The 22,558-nt window shown below is 41.9% G+C and overlaps 2 protein-coding genes across 2 annotated transcripts in view; both read left to right on the forward strand.

Moving 5' to 3' along the window:
* PTPRN2 (protein tyrosine phosphatase receptor type N2) overlaps positions 1–22,558 on the forward strand; it is a 1,178,570-nt gene that overhangs the window by 563,688 nt on the left and 592,324 nt on the right. The window lies entirely within an intron of this gene.
* LOC138641913 (uncharacterized) lies at positions 18,017–19,551 on the forward strand. The gene is made up of 2 exons (XM_069729719.1): positions 18,017–18,336; positions 18,429–19,551. The coding sequence occupies exons 1-2, from the start codon at positions 18,176–18,178 to the stop codon at positions 18,886–18,888; spliced, it is 621 nt and encodes a 206-aa protein (XP_069585820.1). The 5' UTR covers positions 18,017–18,175; the 3' UTR covers positions 18,889–19,551.

A 22,558-nucleotide genomic window follows, 5' to 3' on the forward strand; every position in this document is an offset into this window, starting at 1 on the left:
CTGATAGACACTCCGGGATTCTTGACAGCAGAGGGGTTTCGTCTCGGATGTCACATGGACGTTAAAAAAACAAACAAACCTGACACATGGATGGAATATGGATGACAATATGGATGAAACTTGTTAGAGTTTCTGGATGAAAATCAGATGATTTGTCATATACTCTTTTGACCCCAGTCTAAAGCGTTTTAGCTTGATGTAGGGAATGGAACATTGTTTCCCTAGTCTGGGTACTCGTGCCCTAACCTTGTATCTAAGCCTTATTTTGCATTTTAAGAGATGAAAGACATTTATGACATATTAGAGAGATATGCCACAACTGTCTGATAGATGCAAGTTCCTCCTCTGTTCACTGGTGCTGGCTCTCTATATTCATTGCTGTAGGAGTTCTGAATATAGCCAGGGGCATTTGCTCTGCTCTATTTGAAACTTTCATAGCAATTAATAGGGAGAGCCGACATCTGTGTGACCTCCTCTCCACTCACTACTGGTCAGACACCAGCAGATATGGTGGAACGGAGGACACTTATCCATCACACATTTATGATATATCCAGAAATGATTAATGATCAGATTAGGCAAAATTAGAATTTGCCTGTTCATGTGCTTTCTCTCGGGAAATTTGATTTGTTGGTAAGTTATCCTTTATTATGCTCTGGGGTCTATCCAGACTCCAGAGCATAGTACACCTAGGAAGTAAAAAATGTTAAAAATCCTTATACTCACCTTACTACTCACTTCTCCTGCCCCTCCACTCCTCACTTCTACCCATCCAGTTCTCATCATATGTTCTGATCCCCATCGCTCGTTTGGAATTCCAGGGGCCACTTACACTGAGTCGGGACGTCTGGCTCTGATGAGGCCTGGAGGGGTTCTGCCCATTCAAGGTCACTGCTGGCTAGGTGACAGAGCAGAAGGCTTGGAGACGTGAGCAGTAAGGCGAAAGTAAGAAGTTTGTACGTTTTTTCAACTTTTTGCAGTTCAGAAAAATGCTGACTGGCAGCTGCCATTTTTCTCAATATTTACAGAAGTGGATGACAAAAAAATCCACATTTTGACTTACGTGGATTTTTGTCAGATTCAAATAGCATTAAATAACACTCAAATTGATTCGATCATGTCTAGATATATCCTGAGGATATGCCTTAAAAGTCTCTTGTGAGATAACCTCTTTACACTAACAACTAAAAAAAATCCAACAGTTGGTGACAATGAATTGTAATAAAATATTAGACCTGTAAAGGGACAGTGCTCATCTTTTGTCGTTACATGAAATCACAATGACAAAATTAGCCTAAGAGTATCCAAATATCTACAGATATAACAAATTAATTCTCGAGAGATTGTTTGTACTAAAGTAGCGGAACGCGTCCGCTCCAGTACAAAGTGAATAAGAAGCCGTGCAAACAAAAATGCATAGGCGACATGAAAATATCTCACTGATATCTCTTCCAGGCATTGAGATCAGTATTTTAACAGAAATAAAAAATTAACCAAGGAATCTTAAAAGCATGCCCAAAAAAATAACACGTTTTGGGCATTGAAACCACCTCTGAATTTATAGGGGCATGTAACCTTAATTTTTACTTTTTGCTGACACACCAGTTTTCTTGGGATGAATGCCAAACTATACACAAACAAGAATTACATTGATGTTGTGATGCTGTCCCTTTAAATGATCCGCTTTTGCAGCAGGCAAAGTACTGCGCGGGGCTTAGCCTTCGCCTCTGCTGAAAAGACTTATGGGGTATTTTTTAAAAACAAACAGATTAGCAGCAGTATTAAACCAAAGCTCTGTAGGTGGCAGAACTCCGTTATCATTTGTAGGATTTGTTTCACCTTGTAGCAATGTCTCGGAAAATGCAATTAACAGTTTCATATTTAGCGTAGCCGACTTTTTATTTTTCTATTTTTCGGTCTCCTCCCGCTGCCTGGTGTGTAACATTTGCATCCTATAAAAACTAGCTAATTGGTAAACATATCCTTGCTAGATTCTTTGCCATTCACCCGATTCTCGTAACGTTAATTGGCTCAGCTTCAACACACAGTGGATGGGTTTTCAAAGGGAGCCGCAGATTACAGAGAGCTTGCAAGCACTTGTGTTTCACAGTACTGACTCCAAGGAGACTGGGTGTAAAGAAGAAAAAAAATTTTTTAAATGAATGCTGAATCCAGGCGCTCTCATGTCCAGCTGTTACCATGGGAACCGTTTTGTCTTCTAATCTGATGGCGGAGTGTGTGCGTTTATTAGTATACAAGGTACTAATGACCTTCACAGTCTAACCCAGTAAGATGGCAACATTTCACCGCTGCGCTCACAGTCAGCGGCTAAGTGATCTTTTCTTCACCTTTGCAATTTTAGGATTTTTTTATTTATTTCCCTGAAAGTTTTTTTTTTTTTGCCTTCGGTATTTGGAAACAACTAATTTAGTTTATTGAACTCACAACTGCTTACAAATGTTGCTTACTTGACTGCGGCACAATACCCCTGTATATTGCATTGTGTTCTCAGAAATAGCAGCCACATTATAGGAAACGTCATTCCACATTTCTTAGTCTTTCCTTTTTTTAAAAGGGGTTTGCTCACAAATAAAGTACATTTTAATGAATAGATCTGGTAATAAAAATAAGTTACCCAATTGGATGTGTTAACCGCTATCACAAACTTGTGATTTTCCGTTTTTGCATTTATGGTTTTTTCTGCTCCCCTTCTTCCCTGAGCCGTAACTTTTTTTGTTTATCCGTTAATATAGCCATGTGAGGGTTTGTTTTTTGCGGGACGAGATGTACTTTTGAACGACACCATTGATTTTACCATTTTATTTTCTGGAAAATGGTAAAAAAAAAATCCAAGCAAAAAGAAACCAAACATGTACAGGTTCTTGTGAAAAAAAAATCCAAAGTTTGTAAGAAAAATATATCTTATTTTATGAGATCCATAGCGATTACATTTTTTTGAGTCCGGTTCTGAGTGAGGGCTATTTTATGGCACGCCGACGAACTGAAATTTTTATTGATACCATTTTGGGTTAGATACAATGATTTTGTTGCAATGCGATAAAAAAACGTAATTCTGGCGTTGATTTTTTTTTCTCGTTATGCCGTTTACTAATCAAATTAATTGTTTTTATATTTTGATAGATCTGAACTCAGCAATGCCAAACATGTGTATTGTTTTTTTTATTATTATTATTATTATTTTGAATGGGGGTGATTTGAATTTTTATATTTTATATATTTTTTCTACTTTTTACTTGCTTCAATAGTCCCCTTAGTCACTTCCTGAGCACGCATCAAAGAGAGGGACACCTATACATTATAGGTCGTGAAGGGGACAAGAAAAATGTTCCTGTGTTGAGATAATCTTATAAATTTAAATGGAACAAGCGCTACTGCTCGTGGCTCCATTCGGTTATGCGATCGTGAGATGGGTGTCATTGGGTCATTGGGTGTCATTGTAAAGATGTTTTACAATGACACCCAGGGGCCTACTGAAGGACCTCCTCCCTCATCATTGCCATGTTGCTCCTCTTCTGAAGCTTAGCTATATGATGATCTTCTTAGGAGACTACAATTTTCATTATATACTGCAATAAGGTGGTATTGCGATATATAGTATAATCAATTGAACAATCGCAGGATCAAACTACCTGAGAAAACTAAAAACAAAGTGAAAAAAAAAATATTTTGAAAATATATAAAAAATTAAATTAAAATTTTTGGAATCTTAAAGTTTGAACCACCCCCTTTTATCCGTATTACAAATTACAAAATTAAAAAAATAAACATATTTGGTATTCATAAAAGTCCAGTCTATCAAAATATTAAATTAACTCGATTGGTAAAAGCTGTAATGAGAAAAATAATCAAAATTTGTTTTTTTTGGTCACCACTTATGCTGACCTCTGGTGACAATTTTTCTGAATTCCACCTCAGTTGAAACGGATGAGACGTACAATATTTTCTGAAAGCCCGGGGCCTTCCACAGCCTCACATCCCCGGCTCCCAGCCCGCGGCCTGCAGCATCGCAGCACTCATGCCGCCACCACAAGCTCCCACAGTAGCACCCCTGCCACATGGGATCCAACTCCACCGCACTCGCCCGCCTCCGATATTTTTTCCTATTTTCGGCCCCAAAATTTGAGTTGTGTCTTATGGTCCGGTGCGTCTTATGGTCCAGGGCATCTTATAATCCGCAAAATACGATAATTACTATAGTTTCCTGGATTGCCACCTTCTGAAAATGTACTGAATCCTAGGTGATAGACACTGTGGAAGATACGAGCGCAGTGCCCGCAATCTGCTTCTATTTCTGATGCTGATGCTTCTGTGAAAGAAGATGTCTTCAGAGGACGGAGATAGAAGCGATGAGCGACATTAGCACTGCCCCACAGCTTCTAGCACCGCTACATAGCTTCTACAACTGCACTCATTAGGGGACGATGATAGAAGCAATGAGGGACACCAGCACCGCTCCCTGATGATAATTTCGCTTGAGGGCAGTGCTAGATGTTGGGGAGTAACGCTGGTGTCACTCCTTGCTTCTATTTCCCTCCCCCTGGCGATATCTTCTTTCCCAGTTAGGAGCTATGGCGACGGTGGGGATAGAAGCAGAGAGTCGGCGATGCACTCACATCTCCCACAGATCCTATCACCATGACCAAGGAACCAGGACATCTCCAGAGGGTGGCAATGCAAGAAACTGAAGTAAGTAATTGCAGTGCTGCCCCCTGAAGACATCCTGTTCGAGGAGGGGTGATAGACATGGCAGGAATGTGAGTTGTGAGGCAGGAATGCAGCGCCAGCCTCCTGTGACGATCTGTTTGAGACTCATTTCAAATGAAACATCACAGGAAGTGAAGTAAAACAAAAGCACATTTAGGGATCAGATAGATAGGAAAATGGTAGGTTATTGTATAATAAAGCTAATTACAAAAGATAGGGATTTTAAAAGGACATTATAGGTACTCGACCACACCTTTAAGTATACAGGTAGCACTGTGCTTTACACTTTTGTGGTCCTGCGCTCAAATCCCAATAAGGGCAACATCTTCAAGAAGTTTGTATACTCTCTCCGTTTGCGTGGGTTTCCCCTTGGTTCTCTGGACACCTTGTTACCTCTCACACTGATAGGGAATTTAGATTGTGAGCCCCTATAGAGACCCTGATGATGTTTGTGCAATTAACGAGGCTATATAAGTAAATTAAATGAGTTATGGAACCAATCAGCTTTTATCTGGTGAAGCTTTTATACACAGCATGCTTACAGGCAATCAATTGGTGCAGAAGTAATCTATACGTTACTGTTATTAGAATTTCTAACATGTTCTGATTCAAAGAGATCTATCTAATAGCCGATCCTGTGTTGGATAATCTTGGAGGTGCTTTCTTCTTTTACAGCAGCCTCTGTGGGGCAGGGATGCATGCAGGATTACATTCAATGCTTCTTTACAGGTTGCAAGAGTCTAATTAATTCTATGTAACCTATGGCATATGACATAAAAACCATAGCTGATTATAATAACCCAGGAGCGCAGCTAGTGGAGGGCTAACAGGGCATCCGTCTTGAATGCTGATTGCCAGAGGGGAATGCCAACAAGTCGCTGCAAAACTGGAGCAGTGAACTAAACCTTTGCTCCAGGTAATAAAAAGTCTAGGTACTATCGCATTGCATTACGGTGTTAATGGTAGAAGTTCTCATGTTTATTGAATGTGTCAATTAATTTTAAATTTTATTACCGGGCTAAAATATATTGTCTTCTAGTGCCTGCAGGATCAGCCAGTAGGCATGTTAGACTCTTATGTACTGATCCTACAGACACTGTAGGGTTAATTTGAGTGTTGCGTGATATTTGAGGAGACCTCCTAGCAAAAGTATTCAGAATCCCGACAGAATTAAAATGTGGGGAGAATAACCTAAATGTGATAGCAATCATCCACTTGAAAAAATTGCCCTGACATTTCCGTTCACACTTTGTAATGAGAATATTGAGTGTGATATTGTGCCCTATCTATGTGGGCTTTTTCTCGCATGTGTGTAAAGTACTACCCCATAAAACAGGGGGACAATGCAATTATTTACAGGAAGACAGAGATAAAGCATTGTGGACAGAATAAAAAGGGAAAGCTACTTTTTCATCTAAGTGCATCAAGCAGCCAAGCTATTCCTGTACATCATTTGTAGAAGACAGATGTGTTCTCCTTGACTGCACCCGATTTACGCCTAACTCATAGGTCAGCGAGGAGTTTAAAAATTCAGACTTGCACCCAACGTAATCATATCTTAACAGGATCGACGGAGGACAGCAGTGAGTAAATAAAATGCTGGATTTAGAAATAGGTTTCTGGAGAATGGAGCACAAGATGTAACCAGTTGGCTACTATAATTAAGGTAGGTATTTAAAGGGACCTGTAACATTGGACACGCAGCAGAACGGTATGGAACAGGATGAACTCAACAGGTCGATATATCGCTTTGTATGGATAAGATTTCTATTTTATTCATTGGAATCCCTTCTCATCCTGGAGTTGATTCTAGTCAATGATGTAACATCCATAGCAGAACCCTTCCCACTACCGTTTCCTGCTGCCGCTAGGCGGTGCTGGAACTTGTGGTTCTGCCCAGCCTCTTAGTGCTGAGTACTGATTATCAGAATGTTGGATTGGACCACACCCTGTTTAAACCCCCAGTTGCTTGCTTCATGCTGACAGTTATAATTGTATACTTAACCTACTCTTCTGTTTAGGGAATTCCTGCTGTTTTTTTAACTTCCTGTCTTCCTTATGATTCCAATTCTTTCCTCTGGGAACTCATTGGCAACTTCTTGACCATGTTCCTGATGATCAATTTTGTCCTGATTCAGCCCTCTCTGGTTCTGACTTGACACATCAACTCTCTGCCAGGTCTCTTCACCGGCCAACAGTCAATCTGTAGACATAACCCAGAGGGCATTGCATAACTCCAGATGCATGCATAGGGTTTACAAGAAGAAGGCCATGTTTCCTCCGGGACATGCTAAGTGGAGTGGCTTGAGAAATGAAGGCTGTCAATCACTGATTAGAACTGCTCACTGGACGCGAAAATACCGAATGAGCAAGAATTTTAATGAATATAATACAATTATGCTAAATCTCTTCCTGCAGTGCAATCCATGGGCAGCAAGTTGAATAAGAGCAGCTGAGCAGATTACCGTGGCATGTAAAAGTTTGGGCACCCCTACTTACTGTTATTGTGAACAGTTAAGCAAGTTGAAGATTAAATAATCTCTAAAAGACCTAGCGTTAAAGATGACACATTTCCTTTGTATTTCAAGGGAAAAAAAAATTTTCATCTTTTACATTTTAAAAATTACAAAAAGAAATATGGACCAATACAAAAGTTTGGGCACCCTGCATGATTAGTACCTAGTAGCACCCTCTTTTGAAAGTATCACAACTTGTAAACACTTTTTGTAGCCAAAAGTTTTTCAATTCTTGTTTGAGGGATTTTCATCCATTCTTCCTTGGAAAATTCTCACAGTTTAGTTGTCTTGCATGCACTGCTATTTTGAGGTTCTAGCAACAGATTTTCAATGATGTTTAGATAAGACGACTGTGAAGGCCATTGTAAAATCTTTTGAAGTAGTCTATTTTGGATTTTGACAAAAAGCCATCATCTTTTCAACCAGCATTTTTACAGATATTGTTATGTTTGCATCGAGAATTTGTTGAAATTTCTTTGAATCCATTCTTCTCTCTACGCGTGAATTGTTCCCGTGCGATTGGCTGCAACACAACCCCAAAGCATGAGTGATCCACCGCCATGGTTAATAGTTAGCAAAATGTTATTTTCCTAAAATTCTGTGCCCTTTTTTCTCCGCACATACCTTTTATCATTGTAGCCAAAGAGTTCTATTTTAACCACATCGGTCCACAGTACTTATTTCCAAAATACATCAGGCTTGTTTGGATGTTCTTTTGCATACTTCAGATGCAAAATTGTATGGTGAGGATATAGAAGAGGTTTTTTTCTGATGACTCTTCCATGAAGGCCATATTTATGTAGGTGTCTTTGAACAGTAGAACAATGTACCACAGCTCCAGAGTCTGCTAAATCTTTCTTAAGGTATTTTGCAGTCAATGGGGGGAGGGGGGATTCTGATTTGCCTCTTTAGCAATCCTACAAGCAGCTCTCACTGAAATTTTGCTTGGTCTTCCAGACCTTATCTTGACCTCCACTGTTCCTGCTAACTGCCATCTCTTAATTAAATTTCGTACTGAGGAAATTGCAAATTGAAAACGCTTTGCTATCTATTTATAGCCTTTTCCTGCATCATTTTCATTTTCAGATAGCTAGGCAGCTGCTTAGAAGAATCCACGGCTGCTGTTTTCTGGCACAAGGTTAGAAGAGGCTGGGTTTTTATAAAGCTGGGAAATGTGTATCACCTGGCCTTTCCCAACAATGATAGTGAACAAGCCATAACCCTAAGAGACCAATTAAGGTCTGAAACCTTGGCCAAAGTTATCTGAGCACACAAATCTCCAATAGTACCCAAACATTTGCATTGGCCTATTTTCCTTTTTGTAATTTTTAAAATGTAAAAACAAACCAATATTTTTTTTTTACTAAAATACAAAGGAAATGTGTCATCTTTAACTTTTGGCCTTTTAGAGATCATTTCATCTTCATCTTGCTTAACTGTTCACAATAACAGCAATTTTGACCAGGGGTGCCCAAACCTTTGCATACCACTGTAATCTGCTGAGCTGCTCTTACTAATCAACATGCTGCCCTTGGATTGCACTGCATTTTGCAGATGACCAGTACCCTTTAAATTGGCATTCAAATAATAATATATGGGTTCTGACAAACCTATGGTAAATTAGTAGGCTGATTTCTCAATTTTTCAACCCATAAAGGGCCAAATCTACATAACTGGTCTCAGTAGGACAATGTTTTGGCAGAGTAGAGTTAGCCAGGATTTTAACAGAGAGTATTGCAGAAGATATGCCAATTGTTTCATAAGTGAGCATAATTGTATTCTACAGTTCACACAGAGGGGTGATAGTTGGATGAGACCTTGACACTCAACATTTGGTCTGACTGATCAGATTGCTCCCAGCTTGCCCTTTTAGCCCATTTTGTGGCTGAAAATGAGCAAACATAAGCCATTCAGATATGCTGTAATTTTCCAGCTATGTTTCTAATAACATAGAGATAAGCCAATATATTTCATTCATACAACTACAGGGTTTTGTTCTTTTATTGGATCAATAAAATCCTGACTTCTAAATGAAAATTGTTTTTGTATGTTAAGTTGTAGAACGGTACTCTAGACCAATGTTTCCCAACCAGATGCCAAGTGCCCATAAAGATATGATCAGTTTTACATATAAACAAAAAATAATGCAATATTCCATTGTCATTTGTTGTCATGTTCTATTGAGAGATTATATAGGCAGCATGATAGCTCAGTGGTTAGCACTGTTGCTTTGTAGCACTAGGGTCCTGGATCCAAATCCCTCTAAGGACAACATCTGCAAGGAGTTTGTATGTTCTCCCCATGTTTGCGTGGGTTTCCCCCCACACTCCAAAAACATACTGATAGGTAATTCAGATTGTGAGCTATAATGAAAAGAGAGATAACAATGGCTGTAAAGCATCACGGAATATAATGGTGCTTGTGAGATAGTGAGGGGTATTATATGCGAGGGCCGTTATGCATATCCTAGAATGTGCTTAGAAGCATATTGTACCCGCTGGAGTGCATTGTAATCACAGCCACAGCTGTGGTTGCAATGCAAAATAAAAGAGAGTGCGGATTTTGTCAAACTATTTGACTAAGTCAGATTAAAGAAAACCTGAAATGTGCTTTTATTTATTTGGAGAGATCTGCAGGAAGGTACTGGGGCAGGTCTCTCCCTTCACTCCAGGTTTTGCAAGTGGCCTATGTCCACGATTCACATTTAAACTTTGAGTTGAGGTTGAGTGTGTCAGTTTGTATTTTGCTAGCTGCAGAATAGGAACCTCCGTGCAGGGCAGGTCTGTTTGAGTTTGAACAGAGGCCAGAGCCAGGAAGCAAAGCCCCTTATGCACACACAAGGAATATGGTGGTGCAGTCGCCCATGGAAACAGAGAGTTACGGAGTGTGATGGACAATCCGGCTGCGATTTGGAGGAAACATTTGACTTTTTTATTGTAAGTTGCCACAATAAAGACTTTTAAGTTGGACAAACCTGGGTCACTGCCTCTTTACTGCACTGTGTGAACACCGCTGCATGACATATGGTGGCCAAAGACCGGGACATGTAGCTGCCAACTGCCCCCTGACTGCTGAACCCATGGCCTGCAGGTTTACTCGCCGGGTGTCAATGTATGCCCAGACTGTCTGCACTGCAAATGCAGATGCTGCACAAAGTGAACTCCCAACTGTTCCATGTACATGTCAATGGGTACTAAATGGACTCAGGGAGCCTAGTGACCCTTGTCCATGGGTCATTGGTTTCCAGGGACAACCCCAATGGTCAAAAAGTTGAGGTGGTCTGTATATATGGGGACCTCCAAGAATATCTGACTGCGGAAGTTAACTTTTCCACCCTGTGTGGGGAGATTAAACATGTGTGAGTGGTGAAGACCCTTATGGGACTGTTTTCAGAAGACACTTGCCCCTGTTGTGGTTCCTGTGGAAGAGTAAAATTAACCCTTCCAGGGAAAATGTCTATCCGGGTGCTGAACCCAAAGACCCCAATTCAGGGATACCTGCCGTAGGGGTCACCCACCTAGAGAAAGAGTGTAGTCCCGATATGTTTCCCCTAGAGGTATTGGCAGGAGTGGTTGAGGTGACCAGATTAGTTTCAGAGCTGGAAGGTACTTTTGGGACAGCGCAGCTCCGGGATCCCACTCTGGCACAGGAACGGGTGATAATGAAAAATGGAGTGGCACAGCGACCTTGAGCAGAGGCGTTTTTTTTTATATTGCAGTCAATCAGGAGTTGTTATACCAGGTTGACAAAATCCTCAATTAAATAGTAGAACAGCTATTAGTTTCCCAAAACACATGCTTGGAGGTCATGTGGGGGCTAAAAAATATGCAAGAGCATATTGTGCAGTGTTTCTTTTAGCCCGGGGTTTATATCGAGGTTCAGAGGTTTGTTGAGTCGTGCCCAGTGTCAGCTGACCGCACCCACAGCAAACTTCTGTTTACTGGTTCCTCTGCCTGTTATAGAGGTACCTTTTGAGCGGGTTGCTATGGATCTAGTAAGGCCAATAGTGTAGTCAGACTGGGGCCACCAACACATATTGGTTATAGTGGATTACACGTCTCATTACCTGAAAGCGATTCCTTTGCATCATACCTCAGCAAAACGTATTGCCTGGGAGCTGTTTGCCATCTTATGTTGCCTTGAACTACCAAAGGAGATCCTTATGGATCAGGGGACTCCTTTTATGTCCAAGGTCACTAAAGAATTATGTAAGCTGCTTCAGATCAAACAGTTGCACATGTCAGTCTACCACCCACAGGACAATGGTCTAGTAAGATTTAATGAGACCCTAAAATCTGTGTTAAAAATAGGTGGTAGCTAAAAATAGGAAGGACTGGGATATGTTGTTGCCATATCTAATGTTCGCTATCCGGGAGGTACCCTAGCCCTCAACGAGGTTTGAAATTGAATGAGGTGTCAAGATTTCACCTTATCCAATGTCCTGTGTAGATGAACTGATTGAGAGACTGGGACAGGCTCAGTATTACACGAAACTTGATCTGACCAAGAGTTACCGACAGGTGCCTCTGACAGAGTCGGCTAAAGAAAAGATCGCCTTCGTGATCCCACAAGGTCTCTATCGCAATGTAGTCTTGCCCTTTGGGGTTACATGGAGCCCCGGCCACATTTTAGAGACTGATGGACATAGTGTTAGAGCCCCATCAGAAGCATGTGTCTGCGTACTTAGATGATATCACCATCTATGGTAGTGACTGGCATACCCATTTTTAGTTGAGGTTTCGGTGTGTCAGTTCGTGCTCTGCTAGCAGCAGAGTAGGAAGCTCTGTGCAGGACAGGTCTGTGTGAGTTTGAACACAGGCCAGAGCCAGGAAGCAAAGCCCCTGGCGCACATACAAGGAATATGGTGGTGCAGTCACCCACGGCAACAGAGTGTTGCAGAATGTGATGGACTATCTGGCTGTGATCTGGAGGAAATTATTTCTTTTTTTGTTGTAAGTTGCCACAATAAAGACTTTTAAGTTAGACAAATCAGGATCACTGCCTCTTTACCACTCTGTATGAACACCGCTGCAATACACGCGATATTAGTAAGCATAATCATGCAGCGCTTTTGTTTCCTTAAAAACAACAGAGCATACAAGGGGATCCCGATGAACACTTTATAAGTCAATGTGGTCCTTTGGGCATATTGCAAAAGCAATTGTATATATATCCTCAGATAAGCTTGATACATATCTTGTTGTCATCTCATTCATACGTCAGTGCCTCGCGTAAAGTGATATCTGTTTTTTTCACGATAGTACTTGTACCTTTGACTCACTTTGGTCTGTGATTTTTAGCTGACGGAGAGATCCATGAAAAATCTTGGAGACATGTCTGATATTGATCCTCATTTCAGATCAAACTCGGTATTCCAAGTTTATGGATCCGTGAAAAAATAGGACACCACTCAGATGATGAGTTCTTTCCGTTTTTCACAGACTAATGGGAGAAGGTGACACATACGAAAAAAACTGATGAAAATTGGACCAAGTTCTAATGAAACTCGGATGACACTCTTATAAAAATCTGATGAAACTGATGAAAATCACTGATTCAACTCGGGTCTGTTGTTTTCTCGTGCGTGAAAAGAAACTGATATCTGGATGAGTTCTTACATAGATTTGAAGAACTGTTATTTTTTTTTTTTTTTTACCCTGGGAAAGGTGCTGGTCCGGCGCCGAAATGTGTTGCTACATTAAAGAACCGTTTTGGAACACAAAAGGCTTCGCATTCACCGCAGCCTGTTCAACATGATATCGTCCTCCTCTATTCTTGGATGGCTCTTAGGTCAGCAGGTGCCATAAGAATAGAGTGGTTTTTTTTAAACAAGTAATTTTATAAGCTAAATCTGATAAACTACGTACTTAGGGTCAGAAATCAGCATCTCCCAGTGCACAACCAAACTCTTGGACTGATGTCCCATTAGACTGAGGAAAAAAATGGAAAAGGCAGGAATCCTCAGATCTAAATTGAAACCCTTGTTTACCATTTTATTCTTAATAGTAGAGATTTTATTAGGCGTTTTATGCCAAAATGAACAAATAAACCAAAGCCCTTTTTTTATTTTCCTAATCATTAGCTAAGAAGATAAAAAAAAAGTCTCATCACTCCAGTTCTTCTTCTTCTACGTGCCTTACTGTCCAGATTCCCTGAGGAGGCAGCAATCCTTCATATTCACATCAAAGCACCGTCGAGAGATGCCAAAGGCACACACAGCACAAATGTACTGAATGGGTTGCTGAGAAGTGTTATCTTTCATTATGTATATATGCAACAAAACAGAAAAGAAAGATAGCACATCAAGAAAAAAGCAGCAATTTTTGAAGCACATTGTAATGAATAGTAAAAGTATTGACGCAAATATCACACATCAGCCTTTGAAGAAATGTTGAAAACCTCAAATTAAAGGGTGCAAACAAACCCTCCTGCCATTATTTTGGATTTAATGCATCTGAGCATTTTAAAGAATATTTCATGAATAAATACTTTTTTTTTTTGCTTTGATAGATTAAAACATTCCAGTCCCGCTGATTCATTCTGCTTGGCGACCTTTTTTCTCCACTGCAATTTTGATTGGAGATCAACAAAAGACAATAGTAACCTTTCCAAATTCATTCTAATAGGCTCAGCTGACCTTAAGAAACATCCAAGAGTGTGCGCTGTTCATTTCCCTATTACCTGTTTTATGATATTAGCATTTCTCTATCCTATTTGGATTAGGTGGATTTGTGGAATTTGTTCTAAGCCTGACTAGGTTTTGTCGCAGAGAAAATTGCAAAGGAAATTACATCTAAACACAACGGTATGTTCCCTGTTAAAAATGTATACGGTAGGATCATATATTGCGTATTTATAACTTTTGGAATTAAAATGCTCCCATAGTGATAAGACCTCTTAGAGAAGTCACATTTCAATGTACATACGGTTTTAACCCCTATCTGACCTCGGACGGGATAGTACGTCCGAGGTCAGCTCCCCTGCTTTGATGCAGGGCTCCGCGGTGAGCCCGCATCAAAGCCGGGACATGTCAGCTGTTTTGAACAGCTGACATGTGCCCGCAATAGGTGCGGGCAGAATCGCGATCTGCCCGCACCTATTAACTAGTTAAATGCCGCTGTCAATCGCAGACAGCGGCATTTAACTACCGCATCCGGCCGGGCAGCCGGAAATTACGTCATCGCCGACCCCCGTCACATGATCGGGGGTCGGCGATGCATCTCCATTGTAACCATAGAGGTCCTAGAGACCTCTATGGTTACTGATGAGCGGTGGCTGTGAGCGCCACCCTATGGTCGGCGCTCACAGCACACCTCCATTTCTGCTACATAGCAGCGATCAGCAGATCGCTGCTATGTAGGAGAGCCGATCGCGTTGTGCCTGTTCTAGCCTCCCATGGAGACTATTGAAGCATGGCAAAAGTAAAAAAAAAATGTGAAAAAAATAAAAAAAAATATAAAAGTTTAAATCACCCCCCTTTCGCCCCAATCAAAATAAATCAATCTACACATATTTGGTATCGCCGCGCTCAGAATCGCCCGATCTATCAATTAAAAAAAAGCATTAACCTGATCGCTAAATGGCGTAGCGAGAAAAAAATTCGAAACGCCAGAATTACGTTTTTTAGGTCGCCGCGACATTGCATTAAAATGCAATAACGGGCGATCAAAAGAACGTATCTGCACCAAGATGCCATCATTAAAAACGTCATCTCGGCACGCAAAAAATAAGCCCTCAACCGACCCCAGATCACGAAAAATGGAGACGCTACGAGTATCGGAAAATGGCGCTTTTTATTTTTTTTATTTTTAGCAAAGTTTGGAATTTTTTTTCACCACTTAGATAAAAAATAACCTAGTCATGTTTGGTGTCTATGAACTCGTACTGACCTGGAGAATCATAATGTCAAGTCAGTTTTAGCATTTAGTGAACCTAGCAAAAAAGCCAAAAAAAAACCAAGTGTGGGATTGCACTTTTTTTGCAATTTCACCGCACTTGGAATTTTTTCCCCGTTTTCTAGTACAAGACATGCTAAAACCAATGATGTCGTTCAAAAGTACAACTCGTCCTGCAAAAAATAAGCCCTCACATGGCCAAATTCACGGAAAAATAAAAAAGTTATGGCTCTGGGAAGGAGAGGAGTGAAAAACGAACACGGAAAAATGAAAAATCCCAAGGTCATGAAGGGGTTAAATAGATCTCTTTGATCTGATGAGGCTGTTGTACTTACTTTGGAAATCCATGCCAAAATTGACGTATAATAGGAATGAGCCAAACGATTCCAACTCCCCTGGTCCAACATCCAGTTCTGTTCTCTCCAGGACCTTGTTCACTTCTGACCCCCTTACGTAATTGGGCTGTTGATTTTGGACAACCCTTTTTTATATTGTGATTTATCTTACTAGAAGCTTTTCATGGGTTTCACTTGTGCAATAAGCTATTAGCGGTGAAAGAACAGCATTATCATTGCTTGATTTCCTGCATCATTTTTGCATGATAACGCACACAGTGAAAGTAATGGATGTAAGGACTTGCTTTTTTTTTCAGCTAGCGGTTTCAGAATCTCTAGGGTGTAGTTCAAGAGCAACGTGTCTCTTTGGTTATTAGAGGTAAAATCCAGAGTGACCGGACCACCCTATTAAAAAGGAGTAACATCAACTCTTTACAGGGGTATTCCAGTTTAGGCAAGTTATTATCTAACCACTGGACAGAGAATTGCTGTTAAATTGGTGTGGGACACCACATTGTGGAACACTTGTATCCCCCAAATTTCCAACTGCAGCCAAGATGAGTTGAGTAAAGCAGCAATTTTGCCCATGTGCCCTACTGCTTTATTAAAGTCTATAGTATCAATGAGGATAGGTGAGCATACTCGGCTATCTTTATTTCTTCAATATCTAAGACTTCAATTAGCGTTCTGCAGTCAAGGGAGAACCAGGTAAGAACAAAGAAAACACGTCTTCCATTTTTGGTGACCTATGAAGTCCAACTGTGATGACCATATCGATCTAACAGGTATTACCTGTCCAGTGGATAGGTTAAAAATTACTTAGAACAATATACTGCTTTAATGAAATAGTTTGTTTTCTTTGCATTGAGATACCAAGACTTAGCCAGTCCACAATAGACAACAAATTAGGTTTGGTAAAAAAAACTTAATAAAGGGGTGGTCCTAAAATAATATTGATTTTCATCCTAAATGTCTCTCTTTTTATTTTAATAATATAATGTTTTTTTCTACTATGGTTCAATTAAAAAGTATAGAAATTTAATTCCAGCTCACCCAGTTGCTCAACGCTCATCCACATGGGGCTCAGACACCGCCCTTGCCCCGGCCTCACATCAAGGAAAATAGAAAAAATTGGAGTCCAGCTCAACAGGACTGGATTTTCCTTTTCTTTTTTATTTTTCAAAAGAAAATATAGTGCATACAAAAGAAAAATTTACATGGTTGACGACACTTTTCGACTAAACTAGGCAGTCTTACTCATGACTGTCATGAGTAAGACTGCCTTTTGCAGTCGAAACGCGTCGACTGGGTCATCTCGACCATGTAAAAAAATTTTTGTATGCACTATATTTTCTTTTGAAAAATAAAAGGAAAATTAAAATCCAGTCCTGTTGAGCCGGACTCCATTTTTTTCTATTTTCTTCAATTAAAAAGTCCCTACCTTCCCTCTCATCTAATTGCTTTTTTTTAACCTATCTACATTTTAATGATGCTTCGTTAGAGAATCCACAGTACATGCTGGTAAGCTCAAATGGGATATCACTGCTGCAGCCTCTGTCCCCACCCTAAAACAAAGCGTCATCAATGACTTCCATTTCAGGGACTGGGGTAGTCCCTGCTGTGCTGATCATACATCAGTTGTCAATTTCAAAGCATGCTCAGTATGAGCTATCTTCTTACTGTGCCATATTTTTCTTAGTGCACAGTGCCAGTGCGCGTCATTGTCAGCTCTAATGAGAAGTGATGAACTGTTCACAGAGTGCACTGTCAGTGTGCATTGTAAGAAAAGAACACAGTAAGCAGAGACCAGCCAGGCCCTGAAAACAGACATCAGTTAGATCAATGACTTCCGTTTCAAGGACTGGGCTAGTCCCTGCTGTGCTGATCATACATCAGTTGTCAATTTCAACATATGTTCAGTATGAGCTATCTTCTTACTGTGCCATATTTTTCTTAGTGCACAGTGCCAGTGCGCGTCATTGTCAGCTCTAATGAGAAGTGATGAACTGTTCACAGAGTGCACTGTCAGTGTGCATTGTAAGAAAAGAACACAGTAAGCAGAGACCAGCCAGGCCCTGAAAACAGACATCAGTTAGATCAATGACTTCCGTTTCAAGGACTGGGCTAGTCCCTGCTGTGCTGATCATACATCAGTTGTCAATTTCAACATATGTTCAGTATGAGCTATCTTCTTGCTGTGCAATATTTTTCTAAGGCTAGTTTCACACATCAGCTTTTTTGCGGCATGCCGATTCCGGCGTCGTGCCACAGTGCTGGATCCGGCGTAATATGTGAAAACCGGATGGGATGGATCCGGTTTTCAGCCGGATCCGATGTCCGGATCCGGCGAGAAACCGGATCCGTCCCATCCGGTTGGCATCCATTTCATCCGGTTTTTGACGGATCCGGTTTTTAACAACGCCCCTGGGAGGCTTAAAAATGTGATTGGCCCCTTCAAAACTATATACAGTCTTCCTACAGCCTATCAGTCACAGGCTGGAGAGGAGCAAGTGTTTGGAGTTTGGATATTTCGTATATTCTGCAGAACAACGTGGATTTCATTGTGGAGGTGAATTGCTTGAAAGCAATTGTTCTGGAGAAGGAGCGAGAGAGACAACGCATCATGCGTCTACGCCGACGCTGTTTGTGAATCCACCCCATCACCGCACGGAGAATAACACGTGGGGTGTTTTCTACACTGCACATGGAGCTACGAGGAAACCCAGAGAAATTTTTCTCATATGTGTGGATGAAAGCGGAAAACTTTGATCTATTAGTGGACCGAATTGAACATCTCATCCGAAGGAGTGATACTTATTTCCGATTCTCTATTTCACCGGCCGAGCGTCTGATGGTCACTCTTCGGTAAGCCATTTTTATTGTATGTACTACTGTAGTACACTTTAATTGATTGTAATTTGATTTTGTAGTAATTTCTGCCTTGCTTTTGTTCACAGATTCCTTGCTACTGGAGAATCACTACATTTCCAGTTCAGACTGGGAATTTCCACCATCTCCGGAATTGTAAAGCACACTTGCCGTGCACTGTGGGACTCTTTGCACAATGAATTTATACTACATCCCACAATGGAGATTTGGTTGGAAGTAGCCGAGAAATTCCAGCAAGTGTGTCAGTTTCCCAATTGCTTGGGTGCGGTGGACGGGAAACATATCGTGAAACCGGCTGGTTCGGGATCAGAATATTTTAACTATAAAAAGTACTTTTCCATTGTGCTGATGGCCATTGCCTATGCGGAGAACAAATTTGTAGCGGTGGATATTGGGGCATATGGCCGCTCAAATGATTCCCAAGTTTTCAAACTGTCTGCAATGGGGCGTCATTTGTATGGAAACACTTTTCAATTCCCCCACCCCAAGACCACTGCCTCAAACCTCTGGGCCACCAATGCCTTTTGATTGTGTTGGGGATGAAGCCTTCCAGCTGTCAGAACATCTGCTGAAACCCTACTCCAGCCGTGGATTAACCCAAACTAAAAGAATTTTTAACTACCGCCTCACACGTGCACGGAGAATGGTGGAGTGCGCTTTTGGGATTTTGACCGCCAAATGGAGAGTTCTACTGACATTTATAAACTTGAATACAGTCACTGTTGATGAGGTGGTGAAAGCTTGTGTTGTCCTGCACAATTATGATATCCAAGGAACAGATTTCCATTGAGGACCACTCTGAAGAAACCACCTTGGCTGATTATAACAACATTACGTATAGAAGTTCTGTGACAGTTTCCCAAATTAGGGACCAATTCGCAGAATACTTTGTCACCGGAAGGAAGAATAGACTGGCAGGATGAGAGAGTTTGAACAATTTGTCTTTGACCTTGTAACCGTATTTTACCTTCTTTTACCCAAGTTGTGTACCTGTTTGGGTTCTACCCAAAGTATTTTACCTTCTTTTACCCATGTTGTGTACCTGTTTGGGTTCTACCCAAAGTATTTTACCTTCTTTTACCCAAGTTGTGTACCTGTTTTGGTTCTACCCAAAGTATTTTACTTCTACCAATAAACCTTCTTTAACCCAAGTGTTAACTATACCTTATAAAAGAAATACAAATTTGCTTTAAAAACACAGTTTTATTACAAATTTTTTTTGCAAAATAAAAATAAACTTATCTTTGGCAACACAAAAATAAACTTTATTTGGCTGTGCCAAAAACTGAGAAGTTTGAATGAGTGCTGGATAGTGCTGGAGGGGCTGTCAGATAGGGACACTTCGACAGTGGGAATGTGGAGAGAGGAATGTGGTGGTGGTGGGGAAAGATCAATAGGTAGTGGTGAAGGGGTGGAGAAAGCAAGGGAACGGGTGGACAGGAAATGGGGAGTTATGTTAGTAATTTGGTATGATGGAGGGGTGTAGCTGATGGTTTGGGAGGCAGAAGAGGTGATGGGTGGAGAAGGGGGTTGGGACATGTCGGGTGAAGGAGGCTGGTGGTAGTGGGCAGGGAGAGGAGGCGCGGAAGATGTTGGGAACTGGCATGAGGAGGGGATGTTCATAATGGTCTGGATGGTGGGAAGGGGCATGGGCGGGACGCTGGTAGTTGTCTGGATGGTGGGACGGGGCACGGGCAGAATGCTGGTAGTAGTCTGGATGGTGGGACAGGGCACGGTCACGATGTGGGTAATGGTGAAGTTGGTGGGACGGGGCACGAGCAGGTTGCTCGTACGGGTCAGGAGGATGGTATTGGCTATAGTGAGGGACAGGGGCTGAAGGGGGGCAGGTGCAGGAGGGGTGGCAAGTGCAGTGGCTTTGGAGGCAATGAGCGCTAGAGTAGACTGGCAGGCTTCCATTACTTGCATCTGCTGATCTGTAGATAGCTTCTTCATTTGCTCGAGTACCAACTGGAAAAAGTGTGGTTTGGTAACTGACTTGCCTCTGAACACATCGTTAGCAGAAGTGCATGCAACTCGAGTATGCTTTTATTTATTAAATTGAAACCTACAGGTGCATGAACTCGTACCTGACCCCTCTGCCGCTGGCGCCCCGAAGCCACAGGTGTACTAGAGGTGGCAGAAGAGGGGTAGGGTACATGAAAAGCTTTATCATCACCAGCAGATTCATGCAATGGAACCGGCTAATATGCTCCAGCGCTGGTGGATGGGACCGAGGGATCAGATGGGTTGGAGGGCTGGGAAGGTGTCGGGACTGTCGATCCTGAGGGATCGCCCCAGAAGGGTTCAACGCAGCTGCAGGCTCCCGAGTGCTCCCGACAGTGCTGTGGAACAAAGAGAAAAAAATATAATTAATATACTGATATTGCATGGCCCTTGCTGAAACAACAAAAGAGGGTTGGACATGTAAAACATTGGTTATTACATGTGGTGGGTAATATTTACCTTCGGGTCACCATCGTTGACCTGAGGAACGACAGGGCTTGGGCATATTTGTATCTGCTCCTGCATCCTCCAGAACCACTCGGGGTGCGCATCTCTTTGTTGAACTCCTTCTTAAAGCGATCCCTGAAAGACCGCCAACGCTTCACAATCCTCTCACCTGTAAAAAAAGGAGAAACACAAATTGGTTAAGATACAATACTTAGAATGCATCAACATAACTGAACTGTGTATACTTACGTTCTTGATTCTGGGCCCGAACATCGAGGTCCTCCCAATTCTCTACTAGCTGTTGGCATACTTGCTCCCAGACTCGACGGGTCACTATGACATCAGCATGGCGGCTGTCACCCATGTTCCACAGCGGCTCCCTGTCTCGTATCAGATCGATGAGGAGGTCAATATTGAGGCTGACCTCCTCACTGTCCGAATCAGGAGCACGCTGTGAAGCCTGTTATAAAAAAGGGAAAAAAATAAAATTAGATTCAAAACAACATAAAGAAAATACCAAAAAACAACAACAACAAAAAGCTGCTTACACGATGACGGCCGCCACGACTCTCACGCCGACGACCCTGGGAGCCACTGGGAGGACCTCTCGATGGAGCACCAGAATCCGAACTCTAAAAGAAAAATAACATAAAAATGATATGCTTGTAGTCAGCCTTTTTATGTGTTGTGTACATTTTGATATCTATAATGATCACCTGTTTCTATGTGTTGTGTGCATTGTTCTTTCTGTAAGGATCTTTTGTTTTTATGTGTTGGGTGTAGTGTGTGGTTTGTGGTTCCGCTATGCATGAAAGAAACATACCAATTGTGATCCCGCTCCAGGTCTTTCTCCACCCCTTCGGTCTTCTTCCGGAAGCACCTCTTCTGCTGCAGCAGCAGCAGCTTCCTACAAAAATGAAAGATTGTGAAATACATTAATATATATATATAGACAGAGAGAGAGCTAGACAGAGAGAGAGAGCTAGACAGAGAAAGAGCTAGACAGAGTTAGCGCGCGAGAGAAAAATTATATAAAAAACATATATATTTACCTCAGTGAGCTGCCGACGAGAGGGCGGGCTCCCAGAAGAAGACATGGCTGATGGCAGGCAGGCTCTTGCTGGAAGGCAGGCTCTTGCTGGAAGGCAGGCTCTTGCTGGAAGGCAGGCAGGCTGTAGCTGGCAGGCAGGCTAGGCTCTTGCTGGAAGGCAGGCAGGCTCTAGCTGGCAGGCTGTAGCTGGCAGGCTAGGCTTTTGCTGGAAGGCAGGCAGGCTCTTGCTGGAAGGCAGGCTAGGCTCTTGCTGGAAGGTAGGCAGACTCTTGCTGGCAGGCAGACTCTTGATGGAAAGCAGGGTGTTGGCTCTCTTGCAGTATGGCTGGAAATGAGTGAGGGCCTCAATGGCATTGTTTTATATATGTGTCCTAGGGGCAGCCTTATAGGTTCTGAGCATGCTCAGATTAAAAAACTGGATCAGGCCGCCGGATCCGCTTTTTTCTGGTTCCGACGCATTCCGGCGTCCATAGACATGCATTGTAGCGAAAAGCTGGAAGAGCAGGATCCGGCCCTTCTGGCTTTTTCGCCGCAGACAAAAAATGTTACAGTAGATGTTTGTTCCAGATGCCGGAATCGAAATTTTAGCCGGATCCAGAAAAAACGGAAGGAACGCTGGGCCATGCGGCGCAATCCGGCGCTAATACAAGTCAATGGGGAAAAACTGGTTCCGGTTTTTATTTTCGCCGGTTCCGG

Source organism: Ranitomeya imitator, chromosome 6, assembly GCF_032444005.1.
Source record: "Ranitomeya imitator isolate aRanImi1 chromosome 6, aRanImi1.pri, whole genome shotgun sequence".
NCBI lineage: Eukaryota > Metazoa > Chordata > Amphibia > Anura > Dendrobatidae > Ranitomeya > Ranitomeya imitator.